At 39.2% G+C, this 27,249-nt stretch overlaps 1 protein-coding gene and 1 non-coding gene across 2 annotated transcripts; both read right to left on the bottom strand.

Annotated features, from left to right (window-relative positions):
• Positions 1-306: 306 nt before the first annotated feature.
• LOC149018513 (uncharacterized) lies at positions 307-1,287 on the bottom strand. Its single transcript, XM_089153898.1, has one exon. It carries the CDS (start codon positions 1,285-1,287, stop codon positions 307-309), a length of 981 nt encoding a protein of 326 aa, XP_089010024.1.
• Positions 1,288-26,427: 25,140 nt separating this feature from the next.
• Positions 26,428-26,534, bottom strand: LOC149018512 (small nucleolar RNA R71). The gene has a single exon (XR_016173239.1). It is a non-coding gene; the product is annotated as a small nucleolar RNA R71 (small nucleolar RNA).
• Between the last annotated feature and the right edge of the window lie 715 nt (positions 26,535-27,249).

Raw genomic sequence — 27,249 nt, 5'->3', positions numbered from 1 at the left:
ATATTTGTTCGTTATTTTTCGATGTCCATTCTATCACTGATATTGGCTTGTCAGATACAGCAATATGAAAAGAGAGATGCGTTCATTGGAAATTAATTTATGAAAATTAAGTTTCACCGAAGTTATAAAAAAATAAAAAAAAATTATGAAAACTAAGTGCTCTACACATCCCGATTGATTAGATAAATCAATTGGAATCCACTTTCCAAACTCACACAAAATATAGTTGCAGTTTGTGTAAGCTTTTTGAATTTCTATTTATTGGAGTCAACACATGGAAATGATACTTTAAACCCACAAACTTCATCACACCAGAGATGCAGTACCTTGAGGAACATCAATGAACATTCTATAGCCTGAACCTTTCTCCATATTCACTTCTTCTCCATGGAGCTTCTTGCACTCAAAATATAGTACTGTGTACACCACTGCAACATAGAGACTGCACAAGCTCATGATGATTGTCAACATGAAAGGCAAAGCTGCTTTCAGCAGCGGCGGAAATTTCATATAGCTGGTTGCATATCCAAGAAATCCAGATATTGGCATTGCCACTAGAATCACAAGAAGGCTGATGACATAACCTTGAACCTTTCTTCCCACAAGAAGCACTGCAGCTTTCCGGAGAGATTCTACTCCATAACAAGCATCTTCTAAAACAGACACCACAAGGCCAACCATCCAAATCAAAGCTAAGTAGAGGAATATGGCGAGAACCAAAAGAACCATCAAGAGAGCTAGTGCAAGAAACGCAAAATGGTAGTTTTTGGTAAATATGGCGAGCAAGACAAATATAATTACAATAAAAACATTAAACCCTACACTCATGAGAGAAATATAGAACATAGTGATCGCTGGTCCACGCCAAATTCTACCGATCTGTGCTAAAAGATCCTTAACAGTGATTCTCTTGCCAGAATAAATCATGGCTGAAGCGTAAACTGTAGCAACCATGGAGAGCAGAGACACAACCCAGCTGGCTACTACCATGATCAATTCATTGCGCAGAAGGACTCCCACATCTTTCTTCAATGCAATCACCAAGGCTTGGTAGTCAGGGCTACCAGGTTGTTTGTTTCGTAGCTGGAATGTGTCCATCACCAGATCAAAGATGGATGGTTCAACAGAGAGATAGTAGTCTAGGTAGAGAAGACAATTTGAAAGGATAGAGAACAAGGCTATTGAAGCCATGATCTTCCCATTTCTTGGGAAGATTTGTAGAGCTTCTTTAAGAATCCCCAATACGCTTAAATGACCAGAGGAGTTCAAGAGCAGCTCCTTTGACATTGCTGGAACTTTAGATGACAAGAAGGCTTCTTTTCTTGGAGTCTCTGAGGGTTTTGGTTTTCAGTCTCCAATTTTCGAAGGAAAAACTGGTATATATGGTAGGATTGATGGCTACGGTGTTCTGTTTAATTTTTTAAATATTTTTATAACAGATCAAAAATCTAAACTACAATCTGGATTCTAAGTATATTTTTTCTTTTTTTGATAAATAAATATTTTTTTGGGTTGACCGGTAGTGCTTTTATATATATTGTAGGTGGGGACTATATATAGGGATTTAATCCTCTGTAGCGAAAATCCCAGCGGCTGCTCTGGATGGCCGCCACGTGTCAGTGGCTGAATCTGGCATTTTACACTTAAATATTTCAACGATTGAACAAATAGTGGACCGGTCTAATAATGGAGCGAAATAGTTAAATCAAATCGGTCCATTGTTTCTTCAAAATTTCAAAATAAAATAACGTATACTAAACCTAAAGTGAAGAGCGTTTCTATTCATTCACTCGACGGAAGAAATAAACTCATTGTCGTCTTCTTCGGCAAATGACTGTGACCAAGACGGCACGAAGATACTTCTCTACATCATCTTACAAATCGATTTATTTTTCAATCTAATCTCAGATCTAAGTTTTCTACGTCTTCTTCTATACTCCATTGTTCTATTTGAGCCCACGCAGGCCAGTGTTGATGAAGACTCCTGCAAAGGATTGCAACCAAGATGGCACGATGATGGAGAAAACCGAACTTTCAGAATTGGTAAGTATTATTCTCCAGCATGGTTGCGAAGAATTTTGATGTTCTTGCTAGGTATGTCTATGTCTTATATTTAAAGTCACGATTTCTCTTTGTTCGTTTTCATTGGAATGTGCTTTTCCACTTTTCTTTCTTGATGATGAATTCATGGCTGCTTAGTACAAATTTTTAAACCCATTTGAACTATTGCTTTGCGGATGAAAACGCGTTATTTTGTTATCTAACTTAGTTGGGTCCGTTCATTCCACAGGCCCGTTGTATATGTTATTTTATTTTTAAAATTCTGAAGAAACAATGGACCAATTTGGTTTAACCATATCGGTCCATTATTAGACCGGTCCACTGTTTGTTCAATCATTGAGATATTTAAGTGTAAAATGCCAGGGGCTGAGATTCAGCTGCTGACACATGGCAGCCATCCAGAGCGGCTGCTAGATGGCCGCTTGGATTTTGACCGCAGAGGATTAAATCCCCCCCCCCCCCCCCCCCCCCCCCCCCCCCCCCCCCCCCCCCCCCCCCCCCCCCCCCCCCCCCCCCCCCCCCCCCCCCCCCCCCCCCCCCCCCCCCCCCCCCCCCCCCCCCCCCCCCCCCCCCCCCCCCCCCCCCCCCCCCCCCCCCCCCCCCCCCCCCCCCCCCCCCCCCCCCCCCCCCCCCCCCCCCCCCCCCCCCCCCCCCCCCCCCCCCCCCCCCCCCCCCCCCCCCCCCCCCCCCCCCCCCCCCCCCCCCCCCCCCCCCCCCCCCCCCCCCCCCCCCCCCCCCCCCCCCCCCCCCCCCCCCCCCCCCCCCCCCCCCCCCCCCCCCCCCCCCCCCCCCCCCCCCCCCCCCCCCCCACACCCCCCCCCCCCCCCCCACCCCCACCCCCCCACCCCCACCCCCCCACCCCCACCCCCCCCCACACACACACACACACATATATATATATATATATATATATATTGTATATATATATATATATATATATATATATATATATAATAAGAGAGTTGAAAATTGATCTTTTCAACTAAGAGGTGTTGCTGTGTTTGTCATTATCAATTGAGTCATCTTTAGCGGTAAGGTTTAGCTGTTTTCCATTTCCCAAAAGATAGTTTTTCTTTCACTAAACCATAACATCCATAGTTTAACCTTTGGAAGTATTTTATTGCTTATACGGCATGATATCCATGGTCAATGATAGTAGTATTATTTAAAAGGGATTCATAGGAAGGGCTACTCAGTCGGTATTGACTTATAGTATTATCTAAGTAAAGAGGTCACGGGTGACGGGTTCGACACACCCTATAGTACATGTCATAGCCCCACCCCTCTAATATAAAGCTGTCAACTTCTAAAAATTAATTCATTTGAAATCTTGACAGTATAAATAGATTCCAAACCAATACTGGAAAGACAGTCATAAATGTAAGGTATTGTAACATATCAAAGCATCTCGTATGTGTTTGGAATTTACTTTCAAAATTGCAAAAGGAATATATTGACTTGGAACTCAATATATTCAAATGGAAGAAGTTGGAATAGAAATTGAAATAGACAAATATTCTTTTCTTACTTTATCACAAAAAAAATCTTCAGTTAAAATATTATATTTTAGTTTCATTTATAAACTTATTAACGTCAGTTTATGTAGCCTCCTTTTAACTATGACTCATTGGGTTTGGATTCTCACCTTAAAGGACTCTCTCAATGAGTGGCAAAGAGAGTTGTAGGATTCAGTCGCTTGTAATATTCTAATCTAAGATCATGAAAAATCCAATGAGTATCCCTGGATTAGAATATTATACGTGACAGAATTCTATAACTCATATTATGAGGTATCGATTGTCCATTGAGCCAATCCCTTGAGGTTAATTAAACATTCTCTCACATTGTACCATAACATACACTGGTTAGATGTATTCTATTGCTTTTGTGGCATGATCTTAATCATCGATTATGGTGTTATTTATAAGGGATTCATATGAAGTCAATATCACATACGTAAGATTCCAAATCGATGCTAGAAAGATGATTATTTACATGGAAAGTGTTGCAATGTATCAAAGCCTCTGGTATGTGTTTAGGATTTACTTTCAAAGTTAAAATAAAAAATAAAAAAATAAAAAAATAAAAAAAGGGAAAAAAGAAAAAGAAGAAATAAAAGAGAAAAAAAAGAAGAAGAAAGAAAGAAAAGAAAAATGAAAGAAGAAGAAAAAACAAAAATAAGACATCAACTTGAACAGTTAACATCTGACTTTCACCTAGTCACTTCCCCTAAATTCAAGGAAGATTTCAAACAAAAAAAGAATAGAAAAATACAAACTTCAACGAAGATTAAAAAAAGAAGAAGTTGGAATAGAAATTGGAATTAATGAATATCCTTTTGTTAATTATCCCAAAAAATTAAAAAAAAAATTCTTCAGTTTAGCTTGAATTGTAGATGTACATATCCTCTAATCTGCTCCCAAAAGAAAGCAATCTGGTCTTGTGGTCCAACCGTCCAATTGTGTCCTTTTATAAACGAGGGCATAATCGGTTCTTCATACTCACACCAAAGAGACGATCAATACCCCTAATTTCTTTTTAATGTTTTAGGTGTAAAATGACCAATTACCTTTTGGAAGGTAAGTATAAGGTCGGATTTTTTGGAGGGGTTGCAGGTGAAAAGTTGTAATTTTGAGGAAATACATATGATAAACCCATAATGAATGTTGTTGGGTCCAATTTCTAGAGCCATCCTTTTTAACTCTTTCTTCTTTTCTTTCAGGTGCTTTGTGATCTTATGTCATCCTTATGAAAACATGATTTTATGGGTTTAACAAACAAAGAGCATTGATTGTGATTTTTTGAGTGGACTATCCCTTTAAATGGCTGGTTACTTGCCCTTAGCATTTTTGAACTGATTTTATTTAAATTTGAGAGTTTGTCAAATTGATGAGGAAAGGATCCTTTAATATTAATTTTTTTTGAAGTAAGCATCCTATAAAAATTTTATCCATTCAACAAATCTTACCTTTGTATAGTCAAACAACTAAAATATTGGATGAAACTAATAGATGTTCATTTAAACCCTTGTGATGTATATGAAAGATGCTATTCCCTTAGCTCAAGAACAACGGAGTACTGGTGGTCAATAGTAATTCTGTGTTTTGGAGATGCACATGAAAGATGATGTTTAACATTATATTTTCATTGAAAAACTTATTTAAACCTATCAAGTGGAAGCTTCCCGATGTTGGTTAATTGTGTGTAAATTGTGGTGGGTCCATTTGGCAAGTCTTGGTGGCTATGGATTTTTTGCAAGAAATTTTAAAAGTCAAGATATTTTTATAGTCGCAGGTGCGTCGGACATCGTATCACATCCCTCAGCTAGTACCTTGATACCCGAATACCCAAACGTGTGATCTATAGCCCTATAGATCAAGTCTCAGACAATCATCCAACCATTCCACATAATAGTCTAATCACAAGTAAGAATAATTCATTGTATTAATATAATTAAAGAATTAATCAAAAGTAAGGATCTCAGAAGGATCACAAAACTAATATTAGAGTGTGGAAGTGATGTCAAATAATCAGAGTAATAGAGTGCGGAAGTAAAAATAAACCTAACATATATAACTGAGATGAATAAAGGAAGCGATCAAAACTAATCTAAGTCTTCTAGTGTTTTGCTTTCTTCTAGTTTCGCCTTCTTTTTTCGATGGCTTGTACCCTTGCAACTTAGGACTGATGTCCAGCTCGTAGTCCCATTGGTGTATGAAATGTCTTCTATAGTTGCTAATCAGAGTCATAATAGTGCTCCATACTGATACCCGGATTGTACCACGAGTTACCGTCAACTCCCATTGCTTCATCAATTGAATGATATATGGGAAGAACTTTGAACCAGAGCTCGGGATCTCTTCTTCACCTACAAAGTCATTTAAACAAACATTGTCCCCGAAGGGTGAGCTCAAAAGAACTCAGCAAGTAGTTCATATATTGTAGAAAAACTTGTTGAGGAATCTGCAAATACACTTGAACGGTTGATCTTACTAAACTTCTTCAGAGCTGAAATGTACCAGAAGTACTTTCTTTAAGGTATTTAGACACCCTGATTTGTGCAGTACGGGTTCTAAAAGTGCCTTCACCTCAAGATCGGTCAGCCCAAACCTTTAAGGTTACACCCCAGAAAAGTTACTCAAGGTGTAATCAGGTTATGTTCATTGCTTAACAGAATAACAGAGAGAGAGAGAGAGAGAGAGAGAGAGAGAGAGAGAGAGAGAGAGAGAGAGAGAGAGAGAGAGAGAGAGAGAGAGAGAGAGAGAGAGAGAGGAAGTTCAGTGTAAAGAATGAATACGAAATGGGTTTATATAGAGCCCCAAAGGCTGTGGGTGAAAGGTTAAGGACACCTCTCTTTGTGAGGGTACCTTTCAGCTCAATTCTCTAAGGAAGGTACCTCCAGCTAACCTCCCTACAGGAGAGTGCCTCTCAAATGGCATCTCCACGTTTTCACCCAGCAATGGGCTTTCCGAAATAGGGCCCATGACAAAATGGGCCTTCTGGATCAAGGCCTATGACCCACGACTCACGTCCCCAAGTCCCAAGTCATATAGATTTATTATATATATATATGTAGGGTCACAACAGGGTTCAGGTTCGGTTCGTGTCTCACAAATTAATATTACTAAGGCCCTTACTATATATGAACTATATAATTAGCTCATCTCAACCCGATGTGGGACTAAATAAAACCATGGATAAAAGACACGATTAAAATAGATATTTATATAAAATAACATTAATAAGTTTTAAACATATTTACAACAATCCCCCACAATGGTTAAACTTTAAATACAAAGGCTGAAGACTCAAGCAGCAGTGAACACACTAGACACAGTAGGACACTTCGTTGTATTTGTCTTTCGGACTCGAATCTACAATAGATTTGATAAAGCATGCTACAGAGTACCGGTGAAGTCTGACTTCTTGAACCTATCCTCTTCAGTGTAGCTGGCTACTCCACCATTCATATCCAATTGGTTGACCTTCTTAACAACCCATTTATAATGAGAAATAGACATTTTATCGGCCTTGTTTCAAATCTTGGTCTCACAGATATTTAAGGAAGTTTGCCTGTGTAACATTTCCAACTGAAGGCGGCCTCACCCTCTATATCTGTTTAGGTCAGCATTAGGTGTGCACCACATCTGACACACCCCCACATTAAGTGAGCTACGCTTGATTAAGAGTCAGTCACTCATCCTATCAACGATATGGTGGTACTACTTTACTATATTTATTTAGAATGGGTATAGTAGTACAAACAGATTATCTAGTGACTTTGTTGCTTACCCTTTGAACCTAATTTAGGATTTAACATCTTCACATAGGTTGGGTGTCCATCACACGACCTATGTCCCAGGTCTTAATCCCATTCCCGTAAGTGCTTCATTAAAAGCTCTTGTAGGCATAGCTTTAGTGAACATATCAGCTAAATTCTCCTCTGATTTCATGTAATCAATTGCAATTGTTCTTTCATCAATATATTGCCTTACAATATTATGTCGAAGATATATGTGTCTTCTTTTCCCATTATATACCCGATTCTTGGCCCTTCCTATAGCTGCTTTATTGTCACAGTGCAACGATATAGGTGGCATTGGTTTGGGCCATAGAGGTATATTTGCAATCATGTTTCTAAGCCATTCAGCTTCACTTCCAGCCTTTTCCAAAGCTACGAATTCTGCTTCCACTGTAGAAGATGTTCCACATGATTGGTTAATTGACTTCCATGAGATTGCTCCTCCACCTAGCATAAACACATGTCCACTTGTAGCTAGTGTTTCTCTTGAATCTGAGATCCAATTAGTATTCACAGTGTCCGTCCAAAATAGAGGGACTTCCACTATAGTGAAGTCCATAATGTATAGTACCCTTAAGATACCGAAGTAACCTTTCAATTCCAAGCCAGTGCTCTTTACCCAGATTATGAGTATGCTGGCTCAATTTTCCACTATAGTGAAGTCCATAATGTATAGTACCCTTAAGATATCGAAGTAACCTTTCAATTCCAAGCCAATGCTCTTTACCTAGATTATGAGTATGCTGGCTCAATTTTCCAACTGCTAGAGCAATATTTGGCCTAGTACAATTCATTAGATAAGTCACAGATCCAATAATCTGTGAGTATCTCTTTTGATTTACTAGTTCTCCAACATTTTTCTGAAAATTACTTTCCATAGTTAAAGGAGTTTTGAACGAATCAGAATCATAAAAACCAAATTTCTTAAGCACATTTTCCACATAATGAGCTTGAGAGAGTATTATTTCTCTTTCTTTTCTGATGATTCCAATTCCCAGAATTACATCAGCAGTGCGAAAATCTTTGGTGTCAAATAAAGACAATAGTAGTTTCTTAGTTTGATTAATTATTTCTAGGCTTGTTCCCATGATCAACATGTCATCTACATAAAGTAGAATAAAAACTCCCTTCCCTTGATGAAACTTACTATATAAGCACCTTTCAGAATCATTGACACTAAAACCCTTGGAAATAAGAGCATCATCAAATTTCTCATGCCATTGCTTGGGTACTTGCTTCAACCCATACAATGACTTAACTAATTTACAAACCTTATTGGGTTGACCAGGAGATACATAACCTTCTGGTTGTCTTATGTAGATCTCTTCCTCCAATTCTCCATTTAGAAATGCTGTTGCTACATCCATTTGGTGTATCACCAAATTGTAGACAAATGCATTCGCCATAAGAACTCTCACAATGGCTATTCTTGCTACAGGTGCAAAGGTATGAAAGTAATCTACGTCTTTCTTTTGCCTAAAACCTTTCACTACAAGTCTGGCTTTAAACTTATCTAAGGAACCATCAGGTTTCACTTTCTTTCGAAATATCCACTTGGTTTCTAACACCTTTGAACCTTGAGGAAGATCTACCAATTCCCAAGTGTGGTTAGCTATAATGGAATCTAGTTCACTCTTTATAGCTTCCTTCCAAAAGACAACATCAGTAGAAGCTAGTAACTACTTCACTATATGTTAGAGGGTCATTGTCTATAATGTTGGTTATACATCAAAAGTAATTCAATTCAATTAATTGATGGGGAAAAAATTCCTTACCGATTGCTTCCCTTACTTGAAGTATTCCAGCAGTCTAGATCCACGTTCTCGTTCCACCACCAAAGATTTATCGGAGATTTCACAATCACGGGGAGGGATAATTCCACAACCCAATGCCGTGGATTATGGATGAGTAAAAACTAGGAGAGATTTCTAGCTTGATTCTAGAGGGGGGGATGGGCCGTTTCTCGTTCGCTCTTGCGATTCGTTGTTCTTCTCACTTGGTGGTTCCAAATATATAACCCTATTTTGTGTCCTATAGTGAGTTTTTTTGCCTTGGGCATTTATTTATTAATCAAATTAATAAATTCCACGCTCCCCTTGCCTGGCAGTGTTATCTTTCTGTGTCCCGGCCCTTGTATATCCCGGTTCCTTCATCTCTCGCTATGTATCCCGGTCTCCTCTTGTGTCCCGCCCTGCTTCCCGTTTCTTATTTGTCTCTTCACTATGTATCCCGGATCTAGACCCCGTGTCCCGGACACTTATCCACAAGTCATCTGCAAAATGGTTTGCACCGGTGATATACCCGCACCGTGAGCCCCAAACTAGAAACCTTCCCGAAGCCGAATGGCACATCACTCATAGAACAATCAATAAGCATTAGTATAACACGTTCCTAGGTTTTTCAAACTCACCACTAAAGGTATCTCGATCCCTCCGAGAGATCACCTTCTTGTCCTTAAAATGTTCACTCTGTAACACATACGGTTCGCCAACACTTTTAGGGTGCGTTGAATCAAACCTTTCCTTTCACCCGACCATCACTACACTTAGGATTGACTCCTTTCCGTAGTGCCCCTTTAGGTCAATCAATCATGACCATAGGTAACACCCCAAAGTAGCCACATCAACCCTTCATTTCATGATGTCGTCGAAAGTCACTAGAACACTAATGGACCATAAGGTCCAGGACTCACACATGAGAGGAGCGGATCCATCCTCTCATTTCCAATATCCTACACGCATAGTATGATATATGTGCTATGGTGGAGCATTCTATATACAATAGAACGTATGTCCATCTCAACACCATACGGTCTTAGTCCTCGCAACCCCTTGCGCCTAACCCAGTTTCTTTATTGTCGCCACCCTAGCCCACATACGGTACTCCTGCTCCTATAGGCAACATGAATAGTGGGAACATTCATGTCGATTCTCTTCACAATAGAGAAACTCATCTTGATTCCAAATCAAGCGACATCATGATTATAAATTACCTACACAAGTCATTCCATCCGTCTCATCTCTGCTCGCCTCCAGGCGCCGAGGCTGCTCGTGTGAGTACCATTCTCTTGCCTATTGACATATGTTGTTTTATGCTAGAAGAAACACAATCACACGAGTGAATAAAAAAATCTGAATGAACTCATATTATTCATTAATAAAAAGTCTCTACAAATAAGTCACAATCTCCAAGCCCAGGATTTTACATGAGTAACATCCTTGCTATAGGTTTGTAGAGGGTCCTACCATCAAACTAGTAGATATGTGCTTAAGTACAACTTTCTTTCTTGATGTAATGTCTCTAACAAAGTGATATCTCACTTATATGTTTGGTCTTCCCATGATACTTGGGGTCCTTACATAGCTAAAGCTGCCTACTATCACGTAGACAGGGCAGCCTCTTTGGATGTCATCACAATCCCGATGTCGAGAATCTCCTCACCAACAGCCTCTTGAACCGCAGCTGGCATGCCACTACTCTGCTTCCATGGTCAAGGATATACAGCCTCTTCTTGCTACACCACAATGGCCCCGCCATTCAGCAAGAAGCATATCCGGGTTGATTTCGCTCATCTGTCTCCCCCGTCGCATCACTTAGCCACTAACCGCAAATCCATCCTTGGTAACACAACATGTAGTTACTCGTTCCTCCAGATATCTCAATATCCTCTTGTCTTTCCTCTCTATGCCGGTTTGATTGTATCACTAACCAACCCCTGCATAACAAATATCCGCCTAGTACACATCATAGCTCATGGCTACCCCTCCTGATATGGAACTCTTTCCATCTTGGTTTTCTCCTCTGGAGTCTTGGACCCATATCGGCTCAAATGCAAACCCTTCTCCCTGGAGTATCATTGGTTTGCTTGTCTTCTTATCTCTCAGACATTGTCATATAGTCTCTTGAGATAAACCCTAATCTCTTTTGCCTATTTCCGACAATCTTCCCAGCACATAACTTGCTTCCCCATGTCCTTCATATCAAATACCGAGGACAACCATTTCTTAATGGTTTCCAATAGCTCCTTGCTATTGCTGCCATAAGTATGTCATCTCTATAGTGTCATGCATATTATTATCGATCTCTTGGTGTAAACATAGTGGTCTTCCTCGCTGGAAAACCATTTTCCATCATGCTTGGTGCCCATTCCCTTTCTAGATGCTTGCTTTAGCTATATTGACTTCTTGCTTGCACCTTTGCGCTCAGTCCATTGCTTCAAGCCTTGGGTTGATCCTTGATCTCTTCCTCAGTTCTCCATTGAGAGCTTTTTACATCCATCCATGCTCCAAGTCCAGCGAGCAACAATGGCTGTATGCTTCAAACCTAACCACGGAAATTTCCTCATAATCAACGCCCTCTTGTTGGGTGTAGCCCTTAGCCACTACAGCCTTGGATCTCTCTGATCCATCCGCCTTTCTTTTGATCTTGAGAATCCACTTGTTCCCTCGCCTTTCCTTGGCGCAAGTCCCAGTCCCGCATGATTAACTTTCATCGACTCCAACTCTTCCTTTATTGCTTTTACCATTCCTTTGAGCTTGCCCCCAGAGCTTCCTTCCGCTCTTTGGCTCTGCTCATCGCTAATCATCTCCTCTCTCTTGGAGTTACCATGTAGGCTTCATCCTCTTGTCACTCGCAGACTAGCCCCCCCACTCGCCGTGCTGTCTTGCTCCCTCTGGTAGCTATCACATCTCCTCCCCTCCCACTAGGATCTTCCGGATGCCCCGTTCATTATCCATCTATCCCCGGGTGACAGACCACTATCTTGTATCTCATTCCTGATTCTTTGTTAACTCTTGAAGAGATGAAAATCATTCTCCAAGAATGTTGCATCCCTGACTCGTTCCTTCTCCTCTCACTCTCATCTAGTCCAATGAAGACATCCCTTTGAGGGTTCATATCTCACATACACTTTCTTTCTCCGGGTCCAGCTTTCCATATTGGTGAGAGTAGAGTGAACATATCTCACATCCCCATGCCCAGTAACTCAAATCTTCCTTCCGGTCCACACTCATTGGTGTGGAGGACCTTTGTTGGACTCTTGAGGATATAGCCCTCCAAGCATCTCCCCATAAGAGATGGGTGTTTGCCTCCCATCTGGATCTCCCATGTCTAGCAAGGTTCTATTCCTCCTCTCCCCCATTTTGTTTGAGTCCCTGATAGTAGTTGTCTTATCCCCTTTTCATCCTACCCTTTGAACATATCGAGGATACTCTCTTCCTCTATCCGTTCTAGGTTTTAATCCTTTTATCTACTATTCTCAACCAGCTCATGATTTCTTAACATTCCGCTTCACTTTGAAATTGATAATGTGACCATACCTTGTATAGTCATCTATGATGTGATGAAATATCTTCCTTTTCTTTCCTTCTTCCCCCTCCATGTATTCTAAGAGCTCTCGCCTTTTTAAATTTTTCTAGTTCTTTTCTTGCTGACATGACTCACGTTGCTCTTACCTTGCCTACCTTCTCTTGCCACCTTTCATCCTATCTGCTATATGTCCTAGTCTACATGCCACTTGATCTCCCTTTTTCAACGCACTACTAGAATTAAATATAATCAATTGTATCCTACATACCATTATCAAAACCATAACCATACTTATCACCTGATACAACCAAATTTTTTCATACACTCTAACCATTCTTAAAGATAAATCAACAAATTTCCCTGTCCTGACTCCCATCTGGATCTCCCCCTCCAACTAATTTCATGTCCTTGCCTGACCTCCCCTTCTTTCCCCTCTTTTCTTTTGCTTCCTCTTTCCTTTCCCCTCCTTCCCTTGTTTTTTCTTCCCTGATCACAATCCACTTTTTCCCTTGCTTGTTCATAACAGATGAGTTCCCTCTCCTCTTGCTCTCTCCCTCCGCTTTCCCTTGATCTTTTCTTCTTCCCTTCCCCCTTCCTTCCCCTCTTTTTTTGTTCCCCCCTTCTTTCTTGCCCTCTTCTTTCTCTCTCTTCCTTCCCCCCTTCTGTCTCTTCCCTCTCTTTGTTCCCCTCCTCCTCTCCTCTCTTCCTTTCTCTTCCTCTCCTTCTCTTCTTGCTCCCTCTTTGGCTGACCTGCTCCTTCTCCTCTCTCTTCTCCCCTCCTCCTCCTCTTTTCTTGTTTTCTCCTCTTTCCTTTCTTTCCTCTTCCCTCCCTCTTTGGTATCCCTCCTCCTTCCCCTCCCCCTTTCTCCTTGCTTCTCTCCTCTCTCCCTCTCTCTTTTTCCCTCCTCTTTCCTCTTCCCTTCGTCCCTCTCTCTTCCTTCCTCTTTCTTCTTTTGTCTCCTTCCCTCTTCCAGAGATATTGCACCTTTCGGTGCCGGAGGTCATAATTCCTCTCATTCGGCTTATCTCCTTTAGTGAGGTCGGCAACAATGCTCTTGGTAGCAGCCATTTTTCTAGAGATATTACATACAAGAATGAGTTCAATAAATCTAGCATAAAACACAACTCATGCAACAAAAAATCACACTAGCATAGTCAACCTATGGGATAAGCACTTAAACCAAAAGAGATGCTAAAAAAACATTCAATCAAATTCTCATGCAAACCCACATAGACTTATACACTAGCTTCATTCTTGCAAGAAACATGATTGATAGACCCATAAATAAAAAAATAGTTTTATTAAAATAAAACATGCAATCATGTTAAAGCTATGAGGTGGTTCACCGAACACTTCCACCTCATTAGCTCTCACTAGGCCCCAATAGGCCCTCAATGCCCAAACATCACACGATCGTCGGGCCATTGGTGTCCGTAAGTTAGAAACACATTCCGAACGGACGACCAATATTCAAAAAATCCATCTCCCGACGGACTGCCGTCGCCGACGGAATTCCGTCTGCCTTTTTTATGCCGGACGGATGACACCGCTGCCCAGGCGAAAATTTCGTCTCGCATTCTGTGACCGCGGATGATCGTCTGGTTCGCGGTCATCGTCTGGTCCGACGGATGGCCGTCTCCCCGAAATTCCGTCGGTCACCGTGACCACTCGATATAGCGGCGCCGTCTAGTCGCGTTCGTCCGTCTGTCCCGTGACCAAAAGCGCATTTTCAATTTTTCTTGAGCGAAAAAATCGAAACACGTTTTTCACTCGAAAAAAACATCCAAAAACACATGAAAAAATCCAACAATAAATTTTTAAACAAAAATTATCATCATGGATTATCAATTCATGCAAATCTTTATTAGGGAAATGCCAGGATCTCCCACTCGGATCCGAATCAAAATTAAAGGTTTCCAAAAACCCTATCAATTCTCCCATGGGTTTCGATTAAACCCTTGATCCTCCCATTGGATCCATACAATAAAATTAAACAATGGGGAGGAACAATAAACGTGGGAACCAATGGCTCGATGCCAATGTTGGTTATACATCAAAAGTAATTCAATTCAATTAATTGATGGGGAAAAATTCCTTACCGATTCGCTTCCCTTACTTGAAGTATTCGCAGCGGAAATCTAGATCCACGTTCTCGTTCCACCACCAAAGATTTCCGGAGATTTCACAATCACGGGAAAGGGAATAATATCCACAACCCAAATGCCGTGGATTAATGGAATGAAGATAAAAAACTAGGAAAGAAGAATTTCTAGCTCGATTCTAAGAGAGAGGGAGAGAGAGATGGAGCCGCCGTTTCTCAGAGATTCGCTCGTGCGATGATCGGTTAGTTACTTACTCACTTGCGGTGGTTACCAAAATATATAACCCTATTTTGTAACCGCCCTAATAGCGAGTTTCCAATAGCCCTTGGGCATTTAATTTATTAATCAAATTAATAAATTCCAACATATAATATAGACTATTCACTCATCAGATGAAAAGTTAGCTTTCCTTTATCTTTTGCTTTTCCGTATAGGATTCTCATTTCCACTTGGAGTCAATATTATCTCATTTCCAGTGTTGTGTCAATTCTTGAGATAAATCAGCGGTTGTAGCCAAATCATTTCCATGATTCATACTACTACTTCCAGACTCACTATCAAGTCTATTAAATTTAAAAGGAAATATTCTTTCAAAGAATTCAGCATCCCTTGTCTCAATTATTGATTTTTTCCCACAAATTTCTTCAATGGTTCTTATAACCATGCAACGATACGCAGAACTATGCACTGCATATCCTAAAAACACACAGTCAATGGTTTTAGGACCAACTTTTTGCTTCTTAGGTTCTGGAATGGCTACTTTGACCAAACAACCCCATGTTCTCAAGTCTTTCACACTAGGTTTCCTTAAATACCATTTTTCATATGGTATCATTCCAATCTTCTTGTGGGGAATTTTATTTAAAACATAACACGAAGTTAATATTGCATCTCCCCACAAGTCAAGAGGTAAGCCAGAACTGATTAACATTGCATTCATCATTTCTTTTAATGAACGATTTTTTTGTTCTATACTATTCCATTTGATTTTGGCTGATATGGGGCAGTGGTTTCATGAATAATGCCATTCTCTTCAAAAAATTTACTAAGGCTGAAGTATTTTGACCCTCTGTCAGTCCTTAGCCTTTTAATCTTTCTTCCAAGTTGATTCTCTACTTCGCTTTATAAGCCCAGAAAGGCATTGCAGGTTTCATTCTTAGATTTCAGTAAATATATCATAGTATATCTAGAACAATCTTCTATAAAGGTAATAACATACCTATTAACTCCTTTTGATTCTTGTGATTTGAAGTCACATAAATCACTATGCACTAGTTCTAGCAAATTCGTTTTCCTATCTATTGACTTATGAGGTTTCTTTGTAAACTTAGCCTCAACACAAATTTGACATTTAGTTAGTGGTGGTTTAACACTACGTATAATGCCCAACTTACATAATTGAGATATATAAGGTGCACTATTGTGACCTAGTCTACCATGCCATAAATCAAAAGAATCAAGAACATAAGCAGAATCAGAAGTATTTATTAATTTAGTAATACTCAATACAAAGAGGCCATCATTTAGATACCTTTTCCAATAAATACATCATTTTTCAAGAGAACTGCTTTGTTTGCTTCAAAGGATAGTTTGAACCCAGCTTTATTCAAGAGCGGACCAAATTCCACCTTATATCTGGTACATAGAGGACATCCTCCAACTTCAGAATTTTTCCAGAGGTAAGCTTCAGGGTGATTTGTCCTTTTCCGATTACACATTAGCTGGTTGAGAATTTCCCATGAAGATCTTGTTAGCAGCATCAGAGTACTTGGAGAAGAAGCTCCTATCTCCACAAATGTGCCTGGTAGCACCCATATCTATCACCCAAGATGTTGATTTTTCAACCACAAAAGCCTCTGTTATCATTGCTGTGTAGATCTCAGTATCAATCAAATTAGCCCTCGCTTTCTCTGATCCTCCTTTCTTCTTCACCTTGCAATCTTTTATGTAATGCCCAAGTTTGCCACACTTGAAGCATGCTCTCTTCTTCTTTTTGAAGCTAACATCTTGGTCAGATTTCAGAGACTTATTATATTTCTTTTTCTGTTCAGTCTCTACCAAGTTGTCCTTAGGCTTATTGGAACTACTAGGTTCATTCCGAAGTCGGTTCCTCTCTTCTATTTTGATCCAAACCACAACACTGTTAAAGGCCTAGTCATTCCTCTTCCGTTTCATTGAGACCTTGAAGGCACTCCAAGAGGAAGGAAGCTTGTGTATCAAGGCACTGGTCACAAAGGCATCTAGCAGAATGATATTCTCTTTTGCCAGATTCCCTACCAATACTTGATACTTGTCTACTTGGTCAAAGATGCTAATCCCGTCGACCATCGTAAACTCCAGAAAATTTTCAACCACAAACCTTAAGTTACCTGCATCCTCAAGAGTATACTTCTTGACTAATGCCTCCCATATTTCATAAGAAAATTCATACGAGATATACACATTGTAAAACTCATTGGACAACGCATTTAGAATGTGATTCTTACATTTGAAATCCGCAGTGAACCACTCAATCCTTTTCTGATCGAATGAAGGATCACTTGACTTATTAGGTTGGGGTTCATTCAACACAAATGCTATCCCAACTTCCATAAGTGCAAAATACAACATTTGCTTCCAACGTTTAAAGTTCTCACCTTTGAACTGCTTGATTTTGTCAAAATTTGATTTTCCGATTGTTGGTTACGAAGCTTGCAAAGATGGAAGAGGAGTGTCGTTCTCAGTAACTTTCTCATATGTACTTACAGTTGTAGTGTCCTTCATGTTGGTCTCTTTTCCAACGGTTGTGTTGACTACTTCAGTGGTGTTGTCAGTAGCCATAGTAGGACAATAGTAAATACCTTAAACTTGATGAGGAATCTGCAAATAGACTTGCTTACTAAACTTCTTCAGAGCTGAAACGTACCAAAAGTACTTTCTTTAAGGTATTTAGACACCCCGATTTGTGCAATACGGGTTCTAAAAGTGTCTTCACCCAAGATCAGTCAGCCCAAACCTTTAAGGTTGCACCCCAGAAAGGTTACTCAAGGTGTAATCAGGTTATGTTCATTGCTTAATAGAATAACAGGGGGAGAGAGAGAGAGAGAGAGAGAGAGAGAGAGAGAGAGAGAGAGAGAGAGAGAGAGAGAGAGAGAGAGAGAGAGAGAGAGAGAGAGAGGAGGAGGAGGAGGAAATTCAATGTAAAGAATGAACACGAAAATGGGTTTATATAGAGCCCCAAAGGCTGTGGGTGAAAGGCTAAGGACACCTCTCTTTGTGAGGGTATCTTTCAGCTCAACTCTCTTCAGGAAGGTACCTCCAGCTAACCTCCCTACAAGAGAGTGCCTCTCAAATGGCATCTCCACGTTTTCACCTAGCAATGGGCTTTCCGGAATAGGGCCCATGACAAAATGGACCTTCCAGATTAAGGCCTATGACCCACGACTATATATATATACTCATGGCAGGGTCACAACAGGGTTTAGGCTCAGTTTGTGTCACACAAATTAATATTACAAAGGCCCTTACTATATATAAACTATATAATCAGCTCATCTTAACCCGATGTGGGACTAAATAAAACCATGGATAAAAGACATGATTAGAATAGATATTCATATAAAATAACATTAATAAATTTTAAACATATTTACAACATATATAAATAACAAATTACAATCCAAATCAAGACATGATATGATCATGGTATCGTGTGTCGGCGATCCAACACATGCGATTTTTCATTGTGTCACTGGGGGGCGACATAAACCCCCCCCCAAGCAACACGACATCTTCCTTAAGTCGGTGATATATCACCAAGAAATCGGCGATATATCTCCAACGGTCAACTTTTCGACCTTTCGAGATATCGCCGAGAATTGGCGATAAAAGGGGGATTTGGGCGAAATTTGGGCCTAATTCCCTCTTATTTTTTTGTATTTTCTCTCTCTTGTCCCACTTCTCCATATTTTGGTTCGATCTTTGACATCTACGAGTACATCTTGCTTCGTTATTGCCGGATATCACGTTGTTTCGGTCAATTAGGAGGGGTTTCGCACATATCTAGGAGTTTTTTCATCAAACAAGTAACCATTCTTCTCCAACTATTTTTTGACAAAATGCATGCTATAATGATGTTGGATGATTATGAAATTAATATAGTTGAATACCATGAGCCGATCTACAATCTCATGGAGTCATACTTTTTTTTCCGCAAAGTAATTTGTTTTTTATTTTTGTGAGTAAAAAATTATATTTTGAGCACTGAAAATGATTACTTTTTAAGTGATATAAATATTGTATGATGATAGAAAAAACATATGTGGAACTCCGTGAGCCGATCTACGGACTCACGGAATTGAAATATTTTTTGACCCAATAAATAATTATTTTATTTTTCAAAAAATGTTAAAATATTAATAAAAATATCAATAATTATGAAAACTAGAAAAAATAGGGGGAAAATGGGGGACTATGTTTTGAAAATTATGGAATAATTATGTAAGTATTTTTCAACTGTTGGCTGTGTTGCCCATATGGCTTCATCGCCGGTTTTGATATAGGCAGCCTATTTTTTTTGCTGAGAAAATTGTAAAAAGTCATTTTGCATTTAAAAATAAGATGAAGAATTGCTACTTAATACTTAGTATTTAATGCTTAATTGTTATATACTTATACAATTATGCACTTATGCTTAGGTACATGATTACATATTTACATCATACATGCAATATTCATATATGATTGTTTATTTGTGTATAGAAAAATATTTTGATGTTTTTATTTAGGGATAAATACTATTGCCCCCTTATACTTTGGTTTTATTACTAATCAAACCCTCTTCTTTGTGAAATTACTATTGCCCCCCTCACTTCTAAAGGTGTTAAATGGCTGTTAACATCAAATATGAAATGTCTATTTTGTCCTTAAAATTAAGAAGTAAAAAATATGGCATTACCCTCATTTATAGAAACTATATTGCATATCAATTATATCCTTAAAATCTTATATTTTAGAATTAGTTTTGAATTTGGTGGGACCACATACTTATGATTGTTGAAACTTTCACATTCCACTTAAATTTTTCATAATCACCTTGTCACTATAATGGAAGTTTTACAAACAAATTAGCATATAAGATCTAATTGATAGAAAATTTGGTAGCATACATAAGGCAGATATATTAGGTGATTTTTAATTTTCAACTTTGAATTAAATTTGATATTTCTTAATATTTTAGTTTCTATTTAATTACATCTTTCCTTTATTTTGTGATTTATTTTTAGAGAAAAAAAAATCACATCTTTCCTTTATTTGGTGGTTTCTTTTTAAAAACGAAAAGTGAAATTAAAGTTAATTTTTTCCTATTAAGGGTAGTATTATAACTTGAAAAAATAACAAATAAGTAAAAAGATAATTGAAGGGTTATTTTTGGGATTTTGAAACAATATATAGATGTCACATCATCAGTAAACTGACGAAGCTTAACAAGAGGGGGCATTAGTAATTGTTGACAAAGTTAAAGGTTGGAATAGTAATTTTAAAAAGTATAGGGGATAAAGTAGTAATAAAATCAAAGTACAAGGGGGCAACAGTAATTATCCCTTTTATTTATTAAGTGACTTATGCGGTTATGCCATCATTTTGAATGCAACAGTCATCATGCTGCTAGTGGGAGTAAGAGGGGAGCTAGGTCTTCCTAGGGTGGACGAGGATAGTCACAGGGATGGGAACAGACACAGGGACAAACATAGCCACAGGGACAGGCTGAGAGGCCAGCAGTAGGAGGGAGGACTGACCCAACATGGCAATACTATGTGGCTATTGACGGAGACAAAAAAAAACAGTGTAATTTTTGTAAAAAAAGAATCTATTTAGGTGGCATTAATAGGTTGAAGGCTCAAATCATTGAGAGTTCAAAGGATGTGACTACATGCATAGAGGCCCATCAAGATGTACTGAAGGCACTTAGGGAGTTACAAAAAGCGAAGGGTAAGAAGAAAGATGATTGGAGGAGAGTCAACAGAACACTAGATGATGCAGTGCGGGGACCATCATCATACGTAGATGATTCAGATGATGATAGGGATGTTGATCTTGTTGATGTGGGGAGACATTAGGAGGAGAGGGACATGCAGCGGGCCATGGCAGAGAGCAGACAATTGCACCATCAAAGAGCAGGATATGACCAAAGCTAGAGCTTCAAGAGATGGTCCCTCTAGGCCTGCAGGGGCTAGACCTTCTGAAGTTGGGGGAGGGGTGGTGTATTTGGAATGTTTGGGAGATCACAGAGTCACCGGGCCCCTTGTACATCAGGTTCAGCATTGCCGCCACCATCTGATTATCCACGCCGTGGGGACCCGATCATGGAGCAGGATCCTGATATATTCAGGAGGAAGGGGGCTAAGCAGCCCAAGATTTTTGGTGCATGAAAAGGTATGGCCAAGAAGGTAAAAAAGGCAGTATCAAAGTGAATATATTACAGTCACATCCCAGCAAACACAACACAGGATCCATATTACAGGCATATGATTGATACTATTGCAGAGGCAGGCTCTGGATATGATGGTCCAACCCTACATAGTTGATGACCACCCTCCTTCAGGAGAAGAAGAAAGATCTGTAGGTGGATATTGACAGTATGAAACCCTTCTGAGATACTTATGGATGCACCATCATGTCCAATGGATGGAGCGGCCCGACGAGAAAGTCCATCACCAACTTTATGGTATACTATGACAGAAGAACCATTTTCATGAAATCAGTGGATGCTACTAGTCATATAATTAAAAGACCATAGATATATCATGGGTCTCCTACAGGATGTGATAGATGAGGTTGGTAGGAAGAATGTGGTGCAAATTGTCACTGACAATGGCTCCAACTTCAAGAAGGCCGGTGAAGTGTTGATGGGTTCACCGGATTATCATCATTCTATTGACCTAATGCTAAGGGACATTGGAAAAATCAGCATTGTCCACAACAAAGTTGAAAGGGCAAAACAAGTAAACAACTTCATCTACAATCATAACACTGCTTTGGCAATGATGAGGAGATCATGTGGAGGTGAATTGGTGCGATCTGGTCCGACAAGACGAATTTTTTCGCCTTAAGTAGCATGCAAGATAAGAAGTCAGGCCTCAGAGGCATGTTTGCATCGTAGGAGTGGTTTGATTGGGCTAGATCCAAGTAAGATAACTATCTACTATTTCATCTTATAAATTATTATGTTTATATTATGAGTTTATGATTATCTTGTATCTAGTTATCTATTGTCTATTGATTTAATGAGTTTGTGATAATTCAGATGCCCAACGGGCGCGAGGCACAACACACAATATCATCTGATGAGTTCTGGAGAAGTGTTATTGTGGGGTTGCAGACCTTAGAGCCTATTGTAAAGGTCTTTCGCGTATGGTGGACTCTTCCTTGAGGGGACCCACTATGCCCCACTTGTATGCATCCCTTGAGCATATGAAGGTTGCTATATAGGTAGCAAACCCTAGAGGACACTAGGCTTTCTTGGATATTGTGGATGCATGATGGACAACTCATCTGATGCATCCCTTGCATAGGGTCGATAAGTAAATATTATGGGTTGTTGACTTGTAGTTGTAGCCTTGTAGGTATTGATAATTTATTCAATTCTAGCTCTAAGTACTAATTGTAAGCTTTTTTAGTTATGCAGCCTATTTTCTAAACCCTAAATATCAATATAGTGAACATTTAGGGTTGGACACAAATCTGTTGGATGCACTGTTACAGGTGATTTCTAAGTTGGTGCTAGATCCGATACTCCAATCATTTTGCCACAACGAGGTGAGACATCAGGAATTTCAAACGATTAAAATTTGTATTTATTGTTTAGAGAATTTAGCTAACCAATCAATACTAATGATTGTATTATTGCAGATCAAGTTGTTTAGGGATGCATTTGGGTCTTTTAGTGGAGATGCTGCTGTACGGTGCAGAGAAACTTGTGATCCAGGTTAGATACTTATATAGATTATAGTTTTATCCTTAGATGCATAAATGCATTAATATTATTATTATAATTTGTAGATGAGTTGATTTGATGTTAAGTATTAAAGTTATGACTTATGAGTTTCTAACTTAATGTTTTTGTGATAATGCAGTTGAATGGTGGTATCCCTATGGCAACAGTGCATCAACCTTTGGAGATTGGCGATCAGAATCCTGTCTCAGACTTGCTCTGCCTGTGGATGTGAGAGGAATTGGAGTACATTCAGTATGATCCACTCCAAGAGGAGGAACTGGTTAGGAAGCCAACGCCTAAATGATATGGTATTTTGTCACTATAATATGAGGTTGAAGCTACAACATGTCAGGGAGCAGGCTGAGAATGATAGGCAATACATCAATCTTGATGATATATTTGATATGGGCGCAGATGAGCAAGATTCCCTCACTCAGTGGACACGCATTAAGATGGAACACAAGCCTTCTTTGAAAGGTACCATCACTCTGATCTCTCACAGGTTGGTTACTGGTCTTGAGGTCACGAGTAAGGGGTCAATACATCCTTTTCGGACTATAACCATGGCTGGGTTTAGGTCACCACTCTCTCACCACATCATTGGTATGAGTAATGGTGCATTTCAGGGATAAGTCTAACCCAATGCAAGTCATCTACTTAGTCACATCATACTAGGTTCAGATATCTCCCCTTGTGCTCTCACCATTTTGGTTTAGTATCCTTTCCTATCTAGAGTCATCATCTTCTTCTCAGACTACACCATCCCTTATTGGTCATCCACGTAAAATGGGCGGGAAGCTCTCGTGTCCCCTCATGCTTCTCACATTCTTGGGTGTCCACGAGCCCAAGCCTATTATATGTAACCCTACCAATGAATGACCCCCACGACAATGTTGTGTGTCCCCTCATGCTTCTCGCATTCTTGGGCGCCTACCAACCAAATACCGCTACTACGAGTCACTCGACATCAATACCCCTCCAATAGGGTGATGATATGATGAGGTTCTTGACCAAACTTAACTACACTTTTTAATCATAACATCCAATGATCATTAGAAGTGCCAATGGGCATCATAAGATTGTGTCCCATATCAGCTCCACTAACGTCCCAAGACAAAAACACCCGAATGGTATTCCCCAATTCACAATCACCACCTACATTCGCATTACAATATGAATCCAATCTCATTATCATGTCACAATTCATTCCAAGTCCAAATAGTCACATATTGATCATATATGCATAACATCATTAATCAACTATATTTTAAAATTATAGAGTCATGTTAATCATTCCTAAACCCTAAAATCGCAATATGAAAAATTAAACTTCCATAACAAACAAGAATGTAACTAGGGTTATGTGTAAGTGAACGTCCTCACCTTGCTATCGATTCACAACCTTTGTAAAGTAGGTCAAAGAATGAGTTCAAACTTGTCAAAGAGTCCTAACAACATGATGATTCAAAGTTAGAAACAACCCTAGGGGTATAGAGTTAAAAGAGAACAAATAACCCATTGGACAGTGGGTGGGTTGCTTGGGGCAACCAGGGCAGGCGACCAATGCTCTGTGTACGGACATAATATGTGCAGATAGACAGGAAATTTCTCGTTTGGGTTCCAAACTACTCCGAAATTAAATAGAAAATTCTGAAATCATGGTAGGACATTATCTAGTATAGTTTAGAGATCAATTATAGCAAACATAATGAAAACCTAACAAATCCTATTTAGGTTTCTATCGAAATCATACCGCAAGATTCATGGAAGAACTAGAGTGAATGAGGATTCACTCTAGAGTAAAGAGGATAGAAGATACTGGTCTGAAATCATAATAGATCATGGTCTAACATGGTTTTGAGATAAAACCAAACAAAAAGTATGAAAACCTAATGGATTTTATACTTGGTCTTCTTTGAAATCTTATCGTGAAGTTCATGGAAGAGCTAGAGTAAATGGAGATTCACTCTAGAATAAAGAGGATGGAAGAGGTAGGTCATAACAACAAGTATAGACCTAGAAGTAGGTCTATACAGTAGGTAGAAACAAGCAAAATAGAAGAACTAGAACAAAGAAGATGGATACTAACCTTTTAGAAAGAGAAACGATGATCGGAAACCTTGACGGACACTTCCACACTTTTTTTCACCTTGGAGAGGGTTCTCTTGAGAAGCTCTGACATTCTCTGGCAGCTTTAAAACATAATGACACATTTTAGAACGAAAAATATTAAATAGGGCTTCAAAATGATCAATTACCCAAAATGAAGCTGAAGCTTTCGTCAGAGTGGTATCTATGATTAGTAGCAGTCCCTGCAAGAAATTCAATTCTTATTAGTTTTATAAGCTTTGTTATAATGAGTAGCTAGTTCCTTATTCTTTGGGATGCGGATGAACCATACTTATTTCATTAATTTGATAGTTATAAGCCTTCTAGTTGATGCTTTGAATTGTGAGTCTGACCGATGATGCTCTATAAGCTTCGGTGATGAATGGTAGTCTTGCGAAGATAAGAGACCATCTTTTGTTTTGAGGTGTAGAGTTAAATCGGTTTGTGAAAAGCATTGGGGATTCGAAATCCCAATGACCGTCACCTATTTATAGTTAAAGTTTTCACATTAATTATTAGTTTAATTTCTGTGTTTATTAAAGTAAATTAAAAAAAATCATATTTACTTTAAATTAGGTTTTGTTTAATTCAATCTTGGTAACTTAACCTTTTAGTTCCCTATAGTTCAACCCTGTACTTTCTACTAGCTAGACTAGTATAAGACTTTAATTTTGCTTGATTAGTGACAATCAAATTTTGGTGCCGTTGCCGAGGAACTGAAGCACGGTTGCTATGATTGATTTTGTCAATTAGGCGTAATTTTTAGAGTCAATTTAGTGTTTTTTATTTTTTATTTTTTTCTTTGATTATTTAACCAATTTCTTTCTCTTTTGTCTTGTAGGTAATTGCAAAAGTAGTGATTTGATAAGTAGTTTAGGCTGTTATCTTTTATTTCTTAGATATAATTGTATTTAGGATAGTTCAATTGTAATATTTGCATTAGTTGGGTTTTTTAGGTTAATTTTTAAAAATCCTCACCCCCTCCGATCCCAATTTTGTTTGGAAGATCAAGTGGACTGCGTTTCAGGTACGTTCTAAACCCTCTCTTTTGCTGTAGTTATTTTCTTTCAATTTTATTTATTTAGCTATTTTGTTTCATGTGGATGCATGGTCTCCAATCCCATAACCCTAAGTTGACCCCGCCTGACTTAGAGTTAGAATGGACCTTCGTCATCCTTAGGAGGCAAATAACCATGACAAACAATGAGCTCCCAATGAGGCCCTTGAGTGAGCATTTCATTACTACTACATATCCTCCAGTTTCTTGTATTAAGTTGCTTGACATAGAGGCTACTCAATATGAGATCAAGTCTAGTGTGATTCAAATGCTACCATCTTTTAATGGACTTGCCCATGAAGAGCCTAAGCATTTAGATAAGTTTTTAGAGGTGTCCTTCACGGTTAAAATTCAAAGACTCTCAGACGATGCTTTAAGGTTAGTTCTTTCCCATTCTCACTTAAGGATAAAGCTAAGGATTGGCTTCATTCCTAGGGTAATGTTAAAATATTCACTTGGGTAGAAATGCAACAGGCATTCCAAAAAAAATTCTTCCCTACTGGTCATACCAATAGCCTCAAGAGAGAGACAACAAGTTTCTCCCAACAAGAAGGAGAACAATTTCATGAGGCATGGGAAAGACTTAAAGAATTACTTAGAAAGTGCCCCCACTATGCTGTTCCTAAATGGCAATTGGTTCAATGCTTTTATAATGGCTTTAGAGACCAACACAGGCAAATGATTGACTCTTTTTGTGGTGGGAATTTCATGCACAAGAATGAGAATGAGGTGTGGGAACTTTTTGAGGCTCTTAATGAAAACTCCCAACACCATGTTTTAGCAGCTAGGATTGAGATTCCATTCACTGGGCAACCAAAGTGGAGTGGTCTCTATGAGATCAATCCTACCGTTGAGATGAGTATTAAGGTTGACTTGCTATCCAAGAAATTGTACTATCTCTTGTCATTAGGAAAAAAAAAAACCCGTCTTCGTTTCTTACAAATTTCTCTCCACCTAGTCAGATTGAAATATGTGCTTTATGTTCTAGCCTTTCCCACATTGTCATTGATTGCTATTTGGCTGCACAATATCTTGAGTTCATTCACGAGCATGCACATTTAGCCTAGGAAGTCTCTAAGCCTGGCAATGATCCATATTTTAATGCTTATAACCTAGGATGGAGAAACAACCCTAATTTTTCATGGCAAAACTCAATGCCCAATCCCTCTAACCAACTACCTTATATATCACCTCTATTTAATATGCAACCTAATGCCTATAGCAGTGGGCAACCATTAGTTCACCAACCCTCATAGAATTCATCATTTGAGGATAAGGTACTAAAGGAGCTTAGCGGACTAGAGCAAAACACTTAATTGTTGCATTCTCATTCTC

Source organism: Hakea prostrata, chromosome 4 (assembly GCF_041222555.1).
Source record: "Hakea prostrata isolate BN-2017 chromosome 4, UWA_Hpros_2, whole genome shotgun sequence".
NCBI classification, from domain to species: domain Eukaryota; kingdom Viridiplantae; phylum Streptophyta; class Magnoliopsida; order Proteales; family Proteaceae; genus Hakea; species Hakea prostrata.
Note: the sequence above shows the minus strand (reverse complement) of the source record. Positions and strands in the feature narration are given on the sequence as shown.

Bases quoted from the DNA above. Each gene is read 5' to 3' on its own strand.
- LOC149018513 (XM_089153898.1), bottom strand. From the start codon at position 1,287: ATGTCAAAGGAGCTGCTCTTGAACTCCTCTGGTCATTTAAGCGTATTG.